General features: G+C 40.1%; 1 protein-coding gene across 1 annotated transcript in view; it reads right to left on the bottom strand.

Moving 5' to 3' along the window:
- Window positions 1-9,686: 9,686 nt before the first annotated feature.
- The window catches only part of si:dkey-82f1.1 (DENN domain-containing protein 2A), a 35,025-nt gene continuing 29,763 nt past the window's right edge, over window positions 9,687-14,948 (bottom strand). Inside the window, exons 15-20 of the mRNA XM_019265811.2 lie at window positions 13,569-13,746; window positions 13,412-13,453; window positions 13,186-13,291; window positions 11,718-12,020; window positions 10,960-11,046; window positions 9,687-10,627 (exon numbers count right to left, since the gene is read on the bottom strand). Coding sequence (XP_019121356.2) covers window positions 10,596-10,627; window positions 10,960-11,046; window positions 11,718-12,020; window positions 13,186-13,291; window positions 13,412-13,453; window positions 13,569-13,746 — 748 coding nt within the window. The 3' untranslated portion in view covers window positions 9,687-10,595. The remainder of the gene's footprint in view (window positions 10,628-10,959; window positions 11,047-11,717; window positions 12,021-13,185; window positions 13,292-13,411; window positions 13,454-13,568; window positions 13,747-14,948) is intronic.

Genomic DNA, 14,948 nt, shown 5'->3' on the forward strand with positions numbered 1-14,948 from the left:
ACAGTTGTTGGTTCATTTAGACATAAAATTTTCAGATTCACTCACAAAGCAGAGAAACAGAGAAAACAACTTTTCAGATTGCACACAATACTGTTGAACTTGTTCCTGCAATGATGCACAGAGGGCCGAACCTTTGCAGACCGTGTAATCCTTCACATTCAATAAAAACTGCATAGTTTTCACCAGCAAAAAGTTTGTGAGATAAAAGTCACTGAGACCAGGAAACATCACCACATCAGTTGGTGAGCTGCTGCATTAAGGCCATGTCATATGAAGCATCGTGGTGGACTGCAGTACGTGATCATATCAGCCCCACAGCTGCTAATCCCGACTTGGAAAGAGCACCTCAGATCATTAATCAGGTTAGTGAAAACAAAATCAAGTGGCACCTAATACTGAGACAACAGCATGAGGAGGACAGAGGGGGGTGCATGAGGGGCCTAAAGTCAACAAATGAGGAGACACATTAAAGTAGGATCACCATCCTGAGACACACTTAGACACACATGCCAGGGAGGATCATGCCAGGATATTAAAGGCCAGGAGGCTTTTCAGGTTGCCCGTTTCTTCATCAGTACCACAGATGACCGTGCTATTAAACTTAGAGATCCTCAGCTGAGATTCTAATCAATGTGTTTGTGCACTCTTCTGTGTGGGGGGGTGTTACAATAACCAGCTGACTAATTAAAAGGATTAACTTAACATTCCACTGGGTCTTTATGACAGAAAAAAAAAGTGAGATCCACAAGCCGGTGACAACATGTGGGGATGTGCAGCTTGCAAAATGTCTACCAACAGATTCATATCCTGTTTTCACCAAACACCACTTTGTTTAGGATGTGCTTATACATTTGGGTGGAGTGGATGAGACAGACGCAGGCTCCGCCTCTTCCTCTCGGCGGACGTGGAGGAAAAAAAATGGAAACCGGCATAAACGGGCAGTAAGGACTCCCAAGTCACTACAAACAGAGCTTTGTGTTTGTCGTCGACTGTTTTCCTGCCGCCAGTCCACTAAAGTGTCCTTTTAAAAGGCCCCATTAAAAAAAAAAGTAGTGACCTTTACAGAGTCAGATATAATCCCAAACATGAGTGTGTCCGTTACGTGTGTAGGCGGTACAGAAATTGTGAGGTTATGATTTAGAAGGAGTAGGGGGGATATCTGGAAAGTGACTCAGTGTGTTGTAGCAAGTGAGTAAGACCCTCCAGCCAGTCCGGTTCCCCCCTCGCTCTTCCTCTGAGCCCCCTGATGTTCCACAGCACTTCCTGTAAAGCGTCCGGCCGGTCGGACATTATCCCCATCTCTATCTCTCTGTCTCTCTCTCACACACACACACACACACACACACACACACACACACACACACACACACACACACACACACACACACACACACACACACACACACGTGGATAAACAGATGAAGACGTAGAAGCACACAGTGATAAAATAAACTCATGCCCACACAAACAACACTTAAGAGAGCAGACTGGACAAACACTCACCACACAGACTTCAGACATACACAGGTATATAATGACAGCATTAAGTACGAGTAAGTAAGTATTTATGGTATTAAGTTTAACTATCTTAAGGAATTCAATTGAAAGTGAAATGTATAACATGTATATTTTAAATAAATATCTAAAATAAAACCCTCAATACTCCCTAACAGTTGACAGAGTATAATAATCAGTGGACAGCATATGTCTTTCAATAAACTAATCCACCCTAAATACATTTGTTAGTCATATAATCATAAAAAGTTGTTTATCATGTCCTTCAACCTTTTCTGAGATTTCCTGCTTTTGTGTTCAATCTTTGCCTTGGACTTGGAGAGACTGTGATGGACATTTTACAGTATTCTTAGACATATGTCTCATATTATGACAAAAAAATTTTAAAAAATGAATTTTTTGAAAATGGTTAGGTGCAGCGGTAGAAAAACTCTCCATTAACTGGTGCACAATATGAAAATAATAATAGAATAAAGATGAAATTAACAGTTGACAGTTGAGGTTTTTCTTTTAGGGTCACGTAGAGTTCAGACACACTTTAGTGAGTGTGAAATTGTTGATAATCAACTAGTTAACAGATCCCTCTCTCGTTAGGCTGTGAAGGTTTTTAGTAACTAATGGCTTTTACAGCTCACAGAATATCAAATAGCAAATTAGAGAAGTAAAGCAAATAACCTGAATCATGACTTGACTCATGGTGTCGCTCAGCTTCAACACAAACATTCGTACCTTTAGTGAAAGTGCAGCTAAACTGAATCTGAATACAACTTTTCTGAATTAGTCTTTCTGGCGTACAATCCAATAATCTTCACTAATCTTGATCACGAGCCGATCAGCTACTCGACAGTGAGCCAATGGCTTCGTTAAAAAAAAAATTCACAACAAAACAAAACTTTATGAAATAATTCACAAAAAAAAAAAAAATTGACATTTCTATTGTTTTTGTGACTGACTCTAAATCAACTGAAACTTTAGCTCGGGGCCACTGTGGGTCAATGTGAGATTTATGGAGGCCATAAATTAATTAACCTAAGCCACCCCTCCCTCACCCCTCCAGCACAGTCCCTCATCCACCTCCAGCAAGGCCCCTCTCCTCTGGATCCGCTCAACAGGATAATCCCCCAGCTGGTGCTGAGGTCAGGGGGCCAAGTAACCCTCCAACTGCCCCCCTACCCATTAACACGACTGCATACACACACACACACACACACACACACACACACACTGAAATAAACACTTATGACATCAAATTATGAGGAAAAAAGAACAAAGAGGGACCTCACACATGTACACCACACATGTGCTAACCATGCTTAAACACACACATACACAGAAAGATAGAGAGAGAGAGAGAGAGAGACTGTACCGGTCTGGTCAAACAATAAAGCCTATCTGCACACAGACACACACCAGAACAGAGGCCAACACCACGAGAAGCTGCAGGTAGCTGAGCCTCTGTTCACCTTTGCCCTGCATTGCCCTGCTGTGCCAGCCAAGTGGGCAGGTAGCTAAGGCTACACGGGGCACCCAGACCTGAACTCATTAGTCTGTATATTAGAGTGTATTTCAGATTTTTTTTGGTAGTTCAAGTCAGACGCGGTTCTACGGATGGCAAAGTCTGTTCACCACTGTCCAGACAAAAATATTGCTGTTGGATGCTTTTCCATGAAATCTGGTACACACATTCAGGCCCACGCTTATGATGAAAATTGTATTTCAGTGATCCCCAGGCTCTTCATCTAGCACCATTATCAGGTTTATATTTCACCAATACTCTGGACCTGCAAAACTAATAATATCCCCATCAGCCTCAGTGCTTTGTTTAGAGCGCTGATTAAGCAAATTAGTCAATGTTGGCATGCTGAACTATCTTGAACATCGTAGTTGCTGAAAGCACAAAAGTCTCAGCGTGACTGTAAACTCAAGACAAGAGCAGCGTCTGAATTCCAAGTCATTATCGGTAATCAATAAGAAGAGGTGCGAAGGTCAGAGTGTAAGGTAGAGCACGTCAATATTTTAGAAAAACATCAAAATTTAAGGGTGAACTAAAGCTTCATTATTTGTGCAGGTTTGTCTGCAGCCCTAAAAAAAAACCTCCAGGAAACTACACTACCTGTTCTCGCTCATGCACTGCAAGTTAATATGTATGTCTAAGCGTGCATTCATGTGTGTGTGTGTGTGTGTGTGTGAGACCCTGTGTGTGTACTCAACTGGTCACAATCTCCACTAATCAGGCCGGGAATGTAAAGGCAGGAAAGACATTTTTGAAAAATAAAGCAGTCGGATAGGATCAAGCTATGTGATGGAAAGTCGCAGTGAGAGCCGGCGGAGACAACCAGGTTTGTTTTGTTGGCTTTTTTGCTGAGAGCGCATGTATTTTGGTACCAAGTCCCACTGGGCTGCACCAGTGGGAGTCTCCAAGCTCTGTACAATACACACACAATGTGGTGCGCAGAGATTCATGTTCATACGAACACGTTCTGTAGAACACACACATTTGATACAGGTTACAATATGACTGTAGGTATGAAAGCTTTTTCAATATCAACCTATATTGAAAACTCAAAAATAAAATAAAAAATCAGTAAGGTAATACCCTTATTTTTCAATGATAGGGAGTATAAATTCATACTAAATATAGGACAACAGGGCCTTTATAAATAAATAGAAACCAATGCATGTGTTGCATTGTCCAATTAACATTCTCATTTAAGTTGCAGTGATGAGTAGAATAACTGTCACCGGTAATAAATCTTATGACTGAGTGCTAAGCATTAAGAGTTGTACACAATAACTATAAAAATGGTTGCTTCTAGTAACAAACCCAGAGAATTATCACTCGTCTTAGTTCGCCTCAGCTCTTGTTTTTGGTGTCTTTTAGCTTATTGTTTTGGTTTAAAGCTCTAAAACTCACTCTGCACTAACAGCTCAGCACAAAGTTAGTATTTAGCTTAGAGCCGCAACCGGAAATAAAAAAAATAAAAAAAAATGCTGTTTTCAGATTTTCAAATATGAACATTTCTTGCCTGACAAAACAAAAACAATTCGAAGATGAAACCTTGAAACTTGGGTGAATCATTTTTTGATGATGACAACTAAATGACTAATCAATAAATTGAGGAAATAATCATATTTATCAGCAAATCAAAGGTCCAGTGTGTAAGATTTAGGACTTCTTTCTTTGCAGGAATGGAATACAATATTCCTAACTATGTTTTCATGAGTGTATAATCACCTAGAAAATAAGAATTGTTGTATTTCCTTCTATGTCTACAGTAAGAGCAGGTCCAAACACTGATCTAGTTACAGCCTTTTGCTTTTCACATGAGTTTTTCCTACAAGTTTGGAAGGAGAGCACGAGAGGCGGAGGGTATTCATTCGGTTGCAATCTGCAACTTCTCCGATAGGTGCCAGTATATCCCACACATAGTGAAGCGGTAGTGATCAGAACAGAGCTTAAAAGGAAAACAGCTTCAAATGAATGCTTACGTTCCTGCAGGATGTGTAAACAGGTTTGCCATTTCAACTTTACACGGCGGTAATGTCAAGCTGAGATTTGTATTTATTTGTAACTATTACACAAATCCCACAGCTCCAGCTCCTTATCTAATGGCATCCCGAGAGGACAGAGAGTCTATCAGATCAGCCCCAGATAATCCAACAGAAAGATCCATCAGACTGGCTTGAATCAATGGACAACACAGTCATACACACAGTCATACACACACACAAGGCACAGAGCTGTGGGTGCAGAGTGCTGTTGGTAGAAGAGAAGGGGAAGGGGAGGGAGGTGCAGAAAGTCTTTGTTCTACAAGGCTCATATCTGAGGCATTATTCCGTTTCTCTCGTGCGAGCGGAGGAGGAATGATCGCTATGTGGGATGAGCACAGCGAGAGAGAGAGAGAGAGAGAGAGAGAGAGAGAGAGAGAGAGAAAAAACTCAACACACACTCGCAGGGGACCTGTCTCAGGGCAACTCAACACACTCTGACTCGCAAACAAGGTTGAAACACATTTCCCTGCTTGCTCACACATCCTTCCATACTTTCTTTTTTACCTCCACCACTTCTTATTCGTTCCACTCATTCACCCACACAAACACACATCCACCACCTCTAGGCCACAGTCACATCCACCCACTCGTCGACCCCCCCCACATATACATGCACACAAATGCTACTACGGTGCAAACAGGCACAACCTTAAGAGTTCACATTTCAAAATAATTCATCTGTCCGAGACGTTAGTCAATCCAAAGCCTTGAAAACAAAAAAAAAGGGGGCCAAGGCCTGGAAAAAACCCAAACTCCTCAGGCTGTCAGGCACTTCAGAGGAGGCTTTGACAGGTGTGTTTTTTTACCCCTCCCTCCTTGTCACACTGTCACCCTGCTCCATTCCACCTGTTGCCCCTCTGGAAAACACACTCCTCTCAGCTGCCCTGCAGAACATCATAACGCACACACACATGTACACACACACACACACACACATGCACATGCACACACACAACCCTGGAAAGCCCTGTGTTAGCCACCTCGGACCCTGAAAATATTCACTCTGACTTTTCAGCTCTGCGGCTGTGCAGAGAGGATACAACAAAGTCTATCACACACACACAAACGATTATCACACAATATGATTTTCATCATTTGCAGAAGTCCATTTGGTAAAGCTGAAGATGTTTTGGAGACCAAAATGAGTTCACCCATCCACTGAGAAAATCATCTACACATTATATGACAGTGAAAATCGTCTCTAGTATGTTCTCTGTACGTTACATTGTGTTCCTTTGTTCTCCGAGACACCTGTCTTTCCAGATTAACCACATCTGGAGTCCATGAATTTCTTTCTGAAGTGTTACTTATTTTACAGAAATCCTGCTGTGGCTGAAAACCTACAGCAACAGTTAAACACTGATCTTACAGTCGTGAGGTTTCAAATATTGTCTCATTTCCAGTGGTGGAGGAAGTATTCCGATCTTTTATTGAAGTAAAAGTAGCAGTAATGCAAAGTAAAAATACTTTGGCACATCCTGCATACTGACTCTGAAAAGGACAGACTTATTATCAGCTAAAGTCAAAGTAGTCATTGTGCATTAAAATTACCCCACTCTGTGTGTAGTTTAATAATAACCATGCATCATATTTAATAAACTGATGTCAGATCACAATCTGCGACTTCTGACCGTGGCTGTTAAACAAACGGAGTGAAGTGAGATGTAATATTTCTCTCTGAAAAGTTGTGGAAACAAAACCTGTCAGCGAATGTAACACAAGGTGGCTGTGCCTATTACTGACACTCTACTACTAATATCTGTAGATGACACATAGAGGAGATGGAGTTTTTTTTTTTTGGACATTAATAATTAACCGAACAAAATGAGACCGTCACACGGACAGCGGAAACAAACATTATAAACACTGAATGATATCCAGCGGTGGAAAGTAACTAAGTACATCTACTCAAGTACTGTGCTTAGCACTATCTCCATTATTATTATTTATTTATTTTTGCCGCTGCAGTACTCTGTTTTAACATTTATTTGATAGTTATAGTTACTTTGCAGATTATGATTTTGAAATCAAATCATGTGATGCAACATCAAAATCCTGCTTAAACCTACACTGATGAAAAAAACTAACCATCACATGTGATATAGCATAAATACAGAATGTCATGTCAGATTTTTTTTTTGCTGATGCATGATGATGATGGTGTATGTGTTGCTAGTTTGACTTCAGTGAAGGATCTGAACACTTTCCCCACGACTTGAGTAAGCACAAAACATTTACGCGTTTTCTACTCTGACAAGACAAGATCATTCAAACTCACAGACTGAAGAAACACAAAGGCGACAGTGACAGTCCACACCGCCACTTCCAATCCACACACACTTGTTGGTGTGTGGAGAGAGCTCTGAATTAAACTCCGCAGGTTAATAAACACACACACACACACACACACACACACACACACACACACACACTGTTTGAATGATCTCAAGTTTCCCGGTGTAAAACTTTACCCAGACAGACGCTAATGTTTGACAGCAAACTCTGTGACGTTTATTCCCACAAAAAAGTCAAAAAAAAAAAAAAAAAAGTTCCGGCTGAAGCACAGGAAGTCTCACACACACAGAAACACACACACAGCAGCGGTGGAATTAAAGGGGGAAAAAATGCAGGAATCTGAGTATAGAAATGTGAGATATTTGAGGAATGTTATGTCCGACAGTGAGTGAGAATGACTCAAGAGCGAAAGCGCATCGAAATCCAGACTAACGCAATATTCCACAAACTGAAAGTTTACACTCCGACACAAGACGCACTTCAAATCTGAGCACACACTTTATAAAACACATGATAAAATAAAAATAAAACACTTGTAGGAGCTTACCTGGTGAGACTCTATTAGTAGTCTGGCAGGCAGGCAGGTGGAGTGATATTGTATTATTATTAATATTATTATTATTTCAAATGAAGACTGACTCTCAGGTTTTTCTTTTTCTTTTTTTTTTCTTTTGTTTTCTGCTGCCTCCGTCTCCTTCCTGAAGCAGTTTGTTTGAAGCAAGAGGAGGGCAAGGAATTTCAGGAATTAGCCGTGGTATGACATGAAGCCTGGAAAAAGCCAGAGAAAAAGACCAAGGGAGAGAAAGGAGGAGGGGAGGGGAGGGGAGGGAGGCAGGTCTGACCGGTCAACGCGTAATGACGGAGGGGAGGAGGAGGAGGAGGAGGAGGAGGTGGGCTCCAAAAAGGAAAGGAAAGCAAAGGAAAGGGTGGTTAGAGAGAAGAGAGGGGGGGTCTAAAGAAAATATCATCAAGAATAAAAAAAAAAATATTGGAGCAGCTTGAGGAAACTGTCACTGCCTGCAGGAGGAGCGACAAACAAGCACACCACAGCACATTTATTATGACTATAACAGCATGCATATGGAATATAATGTCATACAGACATTACAGATTTGTTTTAATTTGAATACAGTTTATTCAGCCTCTGTTTTCAGTTTGTCCAACTTTGGCCCAGATGAAAACTTAAATTAAGTCTAAGAATGTGTAACATGTTGGTTATAGGATCGACCTTTTTGCTTGTTATTAAAAAATAAATCAATATGTCCTTATGAACAAGCAAGTGGAGTTCATATTTTATCCACTTTAACGCTGGTATTAAATATGTCAGAGCAGACTGTAACACATTTAATGTTACAGATTTTTAGATGTTAACTTGTTTATCCTCCACACCACATGATATTAAAATGATAGGATGTAATTAAATAACTTTATGTATCTTTTTTTAAAGTCGCTGACTTTTGTCAAAGATGAAACTGAAATGAAATAAAGATTTATTTCGGTGTGGACATATGGAAATACCACCTTAAACTTGTTTCTTTGCCATCCCAGTCTTAAAGTACATAAGAAGTCAAAAGCAGAGATATTGTCTAAGATGTGACTCTGAACTTTGGACTCTTTGCAGGAAACACATGCAGGATAACATGAACTGGGTAACAGAGTCCTCCAGTGGATGCTGTGGGTATGACACAGAACAGGTTTACAGTTTTTCTCAATTGCTAAAACACTAAAAATCCATTGGCTGAACAAAGTTCTCAGTTGCCTGAACTGTTGAAACACAATTTGCAGATCTCACTTAGACTTTTCAGCAAAACTCTAAACTCTAATGCACATGTCATCCATACTGGGAAACACAAGTGGCAACAATTTCTCAATTTGCTAAAACACAATTTCTGAAACCTTGCTCCATTTTCTGAAAACATTAAACACGAAACCACATCTTCAAGAACTATTTACAAAATCTCTGACTCCTCTTGCAAAGCCAATGGGTTTTTAATGTTTTAGCAATTGAGAAAAAAACTGTAAAGGAGAAGACAAGATACATTGACAGCGCCACCTAGGGCTGGGTGGGACTCAAGTCAGGAAAATAAAGGGGGACACTCAAGAGGAGACCTTTTTCACAGCAACCCATTCTGACATGAAGTAGTCGGGTCGTGTTTTCAATTATACTAATTAAGGTTCTGTTCCATGTATTGCAGCAGAGCCTTTCCAGTGAACTAACATGGACCATGAGAAACTTTGTCTTGAGTTACATGGGCTTATTTTAAGACAACGTTGACAAAATACAGGAATATATGAACATTATATGAAAAAATAATGAGTCATTGTCTAATTCAAAAAAATTCAAATCGCTTTATTTATAAAGTTTTATTGTATTCTCAATCAAGTTTAAGGCAAACCTAGTTGCTTTTAGTGAAACACACTGATACTGATTGGCCTAAGATAACACATCCATCGTCTTTCCAAACCTTTTTTTTTTACTCAAAGATGTATTCACATTGATTCTTTACTTTTGGTGCTCATTCCTTTTCCAATAAACGTTCATTTTACTTAAAACAGTGGTACATTTACCCAACAACCCAAAGTGGTCTACAAACAGTCTGGACTAGACTCTGTTAAATAAAGCCTATTACAAACTACAGGAGATTTCTTAGGAGAAGAGATTAAGTTTGTCTAAAAAAAAGAATATAAATTAACTTGAAAGCCTCCTGTCGGTGAAGAAGTTGTACTATTGTATTTATAAAAAGCTTCTATAGAAAATACTTGGAATGTATAGAAAGTATTGTACAAAATGGGGCCTTCAGTGACGCTCTTTCTTTACAGGTTTATAGGTAAAGTGTAAAAAGGAAAAAAAAAAACACTGTTCCTAAAAACATTTACACTGTGCTGTGACATACAGTAACACACTGCAGGAATTGACTGTAATCTGTAAAACATCAAAACCTGGGGAAACTAGACACTGCTAGACATTGCTTTATCATGTTGGAGGGGAGTTTTGGTCCAAGCTGAGTAAACCCTTCACAACACTAATGGAATGACTGGTTAATGAAGCTGGGAGCTAAACCCTAACTTTCTCTCACGTTCACAAACTATGAGTCCAGTTCACTTCAAAGACACGTCTCCGTCTCTACGTTCTGCATGTTCGGGGAGCGCGTCTTCTTTCTTCTTTATTTTACAGCACACCTCTCCATGCTTTTTTTCCCGTCATTTCACAGATGACATGCTGAATCCAACGATCATTTCTTGGAAAGAAATTTCATCTTGTTTCCTGAAAAAAAAAGAAGAAGAAAAGAACAAAAGTGAAAAGAATTAATAAAGGTGTATTGGCATCAGCTGTACAATAACTGGCCTATTCACAGCTGCAACTCAACCCAGCCTTATGTGGCATTATGTGTTGTAGATTCATTGAAGATCAATGTTCATGTATACTGTATGTTCATATATGTGTTTATTAATGAGGACTCTGCACAATCCTCATCAATAGTTGGATTTGAGGTATAAAAAGGTCAAATCATCTGTGTCTCTGACTGAACTAGCAGTTTTTGTAGTTGCTTAACTGATTGATTGACTGACTGACTGATTGATTGCAGTAAATCTCACCTAGACCCTTGAGGAACTTGTTGACTCCACGTTGCTCACTCCCGGGCAATGAGTCCAGATATTCTTGTGCTCTCACCTCGAATAGACCTGGAAATAAAACAGAAATAAAAGAAGACGTCAAGTACTTCATGTTTTAAAGTACAGTTTTATATTAACTGAGCAGCATATATAACTTTAACCTCAACTTGTTTATTCAGGAAGGTTCCATTAAAATTGAGATCTCCTATTTAAATAACTACATGTTTGAGTTTTTACCATTTCACATGGTCCTCATCAATAAATTAAAAGGTACCCTGCAGAGGTTTAGATCTTCATTAGTGCTATGCAGCTGTTTGTTTATTTCTGGCACATGCACAAAGACGCACATAAAACTACTGGATATAAAATACTTTAAAAAATCTGCTGTGCAAATGTCAGGCAATGGGAAATGAAAGGAAATGCATTCAACACATTTGTTAGACCTCAAGGATACATGCAATGTGTTTTGGTGAGTAAGACTCAATGTAAACATAATTTTAGCTTGTTTACTCCACAGGGCCCCTTTAAGTTTACTTTTTAATTTACCTGCTGAGCTCTTTAAGAATTAATTTAAACAAAAGGTCTCTGTATATGTATGTAGGTATAATGGAAGTTTGAACATCCACAGTTCTATGAAAACTTAGAAAAATTCATGTTCTGATTAGTTGGTGTAACTTTTTTTGCGTGAAGGTTTCCAGTTTATTCAGTGTTCTGTATTGTAGGTGGTCAAAGCTCAGTACCTCTGAGGCCCTGCCTACGTAGATCCCTCTCCTGGATGAAGCCGGCGAACATCTGGGTCTCCATGAACACCTCCAAAAACCTTCTCAAGCTCTTGGAAGTGACCGCTTTGCGAAAGGCCTCGCGCTGAAAGGATGAGGAAGAGGAGGACGAGGAGGAGGAGGACGATGGGCTGGACAAGGTGGGGGAGGAGACAGACTCATCTTCCCGCTCTGCTCCACCCAAGAAGAGGGAGTAGTGACCAACCATCTCCACGAAGAACCGCACAAAGGCCTCTGACACCACCGTGCTGAGGGAGCTGGAGTCTGGGTGGAGGTATGGGAAAGAAAACCAAAGAGGAAGAGGAGTAGAAAAGATAGAAAAGATTAAATCATAGCGTATACATTGCCCTGTGCAAGCTTTACAGAAGAATGACTAATAAATTCAGTAACTGCAAAACAATGATCAGTACCAATGACTCATTGTAGATAAATGAACTCCCTGCATACTGGAAAGTCCAGATACACCCCGTAAAATAACATCACATTACATTTTCGACATATTTTATTTCGACTAAATGACATTGTTTTGATTTCTGTTTTGAAAGTGCAACTTCAGAAGACTTCAAAACTAAACCATGTAACTGCTGCATTAAATTAATGCTATACTGAACTCTGTGGAGTGAAACTTTCAGGTCTGTTGTCTTTGTGACCACAACCAGCAGCGATATGATGTTGCATTATAGCGCACAGCTACATTATATTTGGGACGTGAGTATGATTTTCATCGCTCTTGCCAAGAAGCACTTTATATATGAGTGCATTATTGATTTTGCTGATCAGTCATCAACAAAAGTCTTGGAAAATGATGACGACTCTGCTGTATGATTGATCGTTGACCTGGTGCCACTATCACAAACAATTTTAGTTCCTTCCAATGAGTTGCCCGCCCGATTTAAGGCTATTTATGTTCATCGTCTTGTGCACGTGAAGACAAATGCACCAATAGGGTTGTCTTATCAGTGTGTGTTTACATACGTTTCTAAGCATAATCCAATCAATCACGTTGTCTGCATGGCGCGTTTTACTGATACTGATGCTGAAATTTTACTGTTTATTAATAATCACCATCTAAACGCAAGAGTAACGACCCTGATTTGAAAATGTAGGGAGTAGAAAGTACGGATACTTTTGCTAAAATGTAAGAAGTAAAAGTCAAAAAATAAATAGTGAAGTAAAGTATAGATACCCCGAAAACTCTACTTAAGTACAGTAACAAAGTATTTGTACTTCCCATCTCTGGTTAGTTTAGAGCACTTGAATGCAACCTAAGGCAGATTTCTAAGACAGTTAAAGAGAAGGTCAGTGAAAGTGTCCTGGAAAAGTGCAGGAACCATGGACTATTCCTTAGTCTTTGTCATTTTACAGCACTGTCTTTAGTGTGTTTGTTACTTCCAGCAGATATTATATCGTAATAAATGTGCTGAGTCACCATTGGGCAGATCTCCTTTCTCACAGGCCAGCTCCCTTCTCTTGTCCAGCACATGCTCAAGAGCCGCCTGCAGCTTGTGGGGGAGAATGGAGTCCTCATCATCCAGCTGTGGAAGGAAAAGCACACGTGTTAATACAGTAAACACACTCCAGTGAATTAACATATTGTATTTACATAACATCTGCTAGAGTCACTTCATGCGGCGATAGACTTCTTTGGTTACTACCTGTCGTAGGAAGCGGCTGTTGCCAAGGTCGACCACCAGGACCTGAGGGAAGAGCAGAGGGAGAGTGATGTCATTTCCTGCAGCTATTGTTCAATGGAGGAAAGGAAAGGCCTCGAGTCAAGGGTATCACACTAAGTACATCACAAACTCATCCCACCTCTTCTATGGGCAACTCTTTGAGTCGAGGCAGGGAGCTGGAGAGGAGGCCGACTATGAAGGGGGTAGGGGTGCAGACGATATCCAGCATGGAGGGTGGAAGCACAGGAATGTATGTATGCTGCCAGGTGAAGGGGTAGAGTAGAGCTACCACTGCATGACAACACTGAGACAATGTGCTGTGGACGGAGAGGAAGAAAAGGGTCAATGCACATAAAAAGATAACAAGATAAAAACTGCATTTTTACATCTACCCATGACTTGCTGTGCATTCACCAATGGGTTAGACATTTACAGGACACGGTAGCTCTCATTGAATCAGAGTTTGTGGACAAAAAAAATGGAAAGTTATACTTAATATCTCCAAAAAATGTAAATGTAATTTTCCAGGTGCATTATAGAAGCCCACTCCACTGCACTTCATTCTCTCTTTATGTATTTTTGCTCGCCTCTCATGTACACCAGCAACTCTGACTGAATCAGAATCAGTTTAGAAAGCATTTCTGGATTATGATTTCCTTCCATCTTCAAAAACACCTGCAACAATCACCAGTTTTTAAACCTCTACTGCTGAGGCTCCAGCCGGACAAAAACTTGTGGAGGTACGTACTGTTCAGGATCATCTCAACTTGCAGATGTGCTCTTTATATTACATATTATATTATATTACATTGCATTTAGCAGACACTTTTATCCAAACGACTTACAGTGGAGGACATAAGCTGAGAAAGGTGTAAAGGAGCACAGAATAGTTGTTAGTTTTGTTAGTTTTGTTAGGCAGGGAAGCATTCTCGAAACAGAAAGGTTTTTACAAGTTTTTTAAAGGTCGAAAGGGATGTTGCTGTTCTAGTAGCTGTTGGTAGGTCATTCCACCATTTGGGGACGACCACAGAGAAGAGTTTAGAGTGACCTCGCTTTGCGAGAGGCGAGGGTACAACTAGACAGTTTGTATGAGCGGAGCGTAACGCCCTGGTTGGGACGTGAGCCTTTAGTAAGACACTGAGATAGGCAGGGGCAGATCCTGAGATGGTTTTATAGGCTAGCGTCAGAGCTTTGTGTTTAATTCTGGCAGCGTTGTTCAGTTTAAAGTGGTTTACACAATACACTACATACTCTATTAGGATGGCTAGGATACACTATAGTAGGACAATTCGAGCATCAGGTGCTCTCACACCCCAGCAGAAAACGCAGACACATTTTTCTCTATTTCAAAGCTTCACTTTTCTCTGACATCTTTCTCTGATACCCTCTGAAGCTCTTGGGGAAGGTGAATGGCTGTGTTTGTGTGTGTAATCCATACATCAATCAATACATTTTAAATAAATACATGAATAAATATGCCACAACAATCTTCAATATGCAAAGTATATCCCAAAAAGCT

This window comes from Larimichthys crocea, chromosome XXI (genome assembly GCF_000972845.2).
Source record: "Larimichthys crocea isolate SSNF chromosome XXI, L_crocea_2.0, whole genome shotgun sequence".
In the NCBI taxonomy this organism is placed as follows: Eukaryota; Metazoa; Chordata; class Actinopteri; family Sciaenidae; genus Larimichthys; species Larimichthys crocea.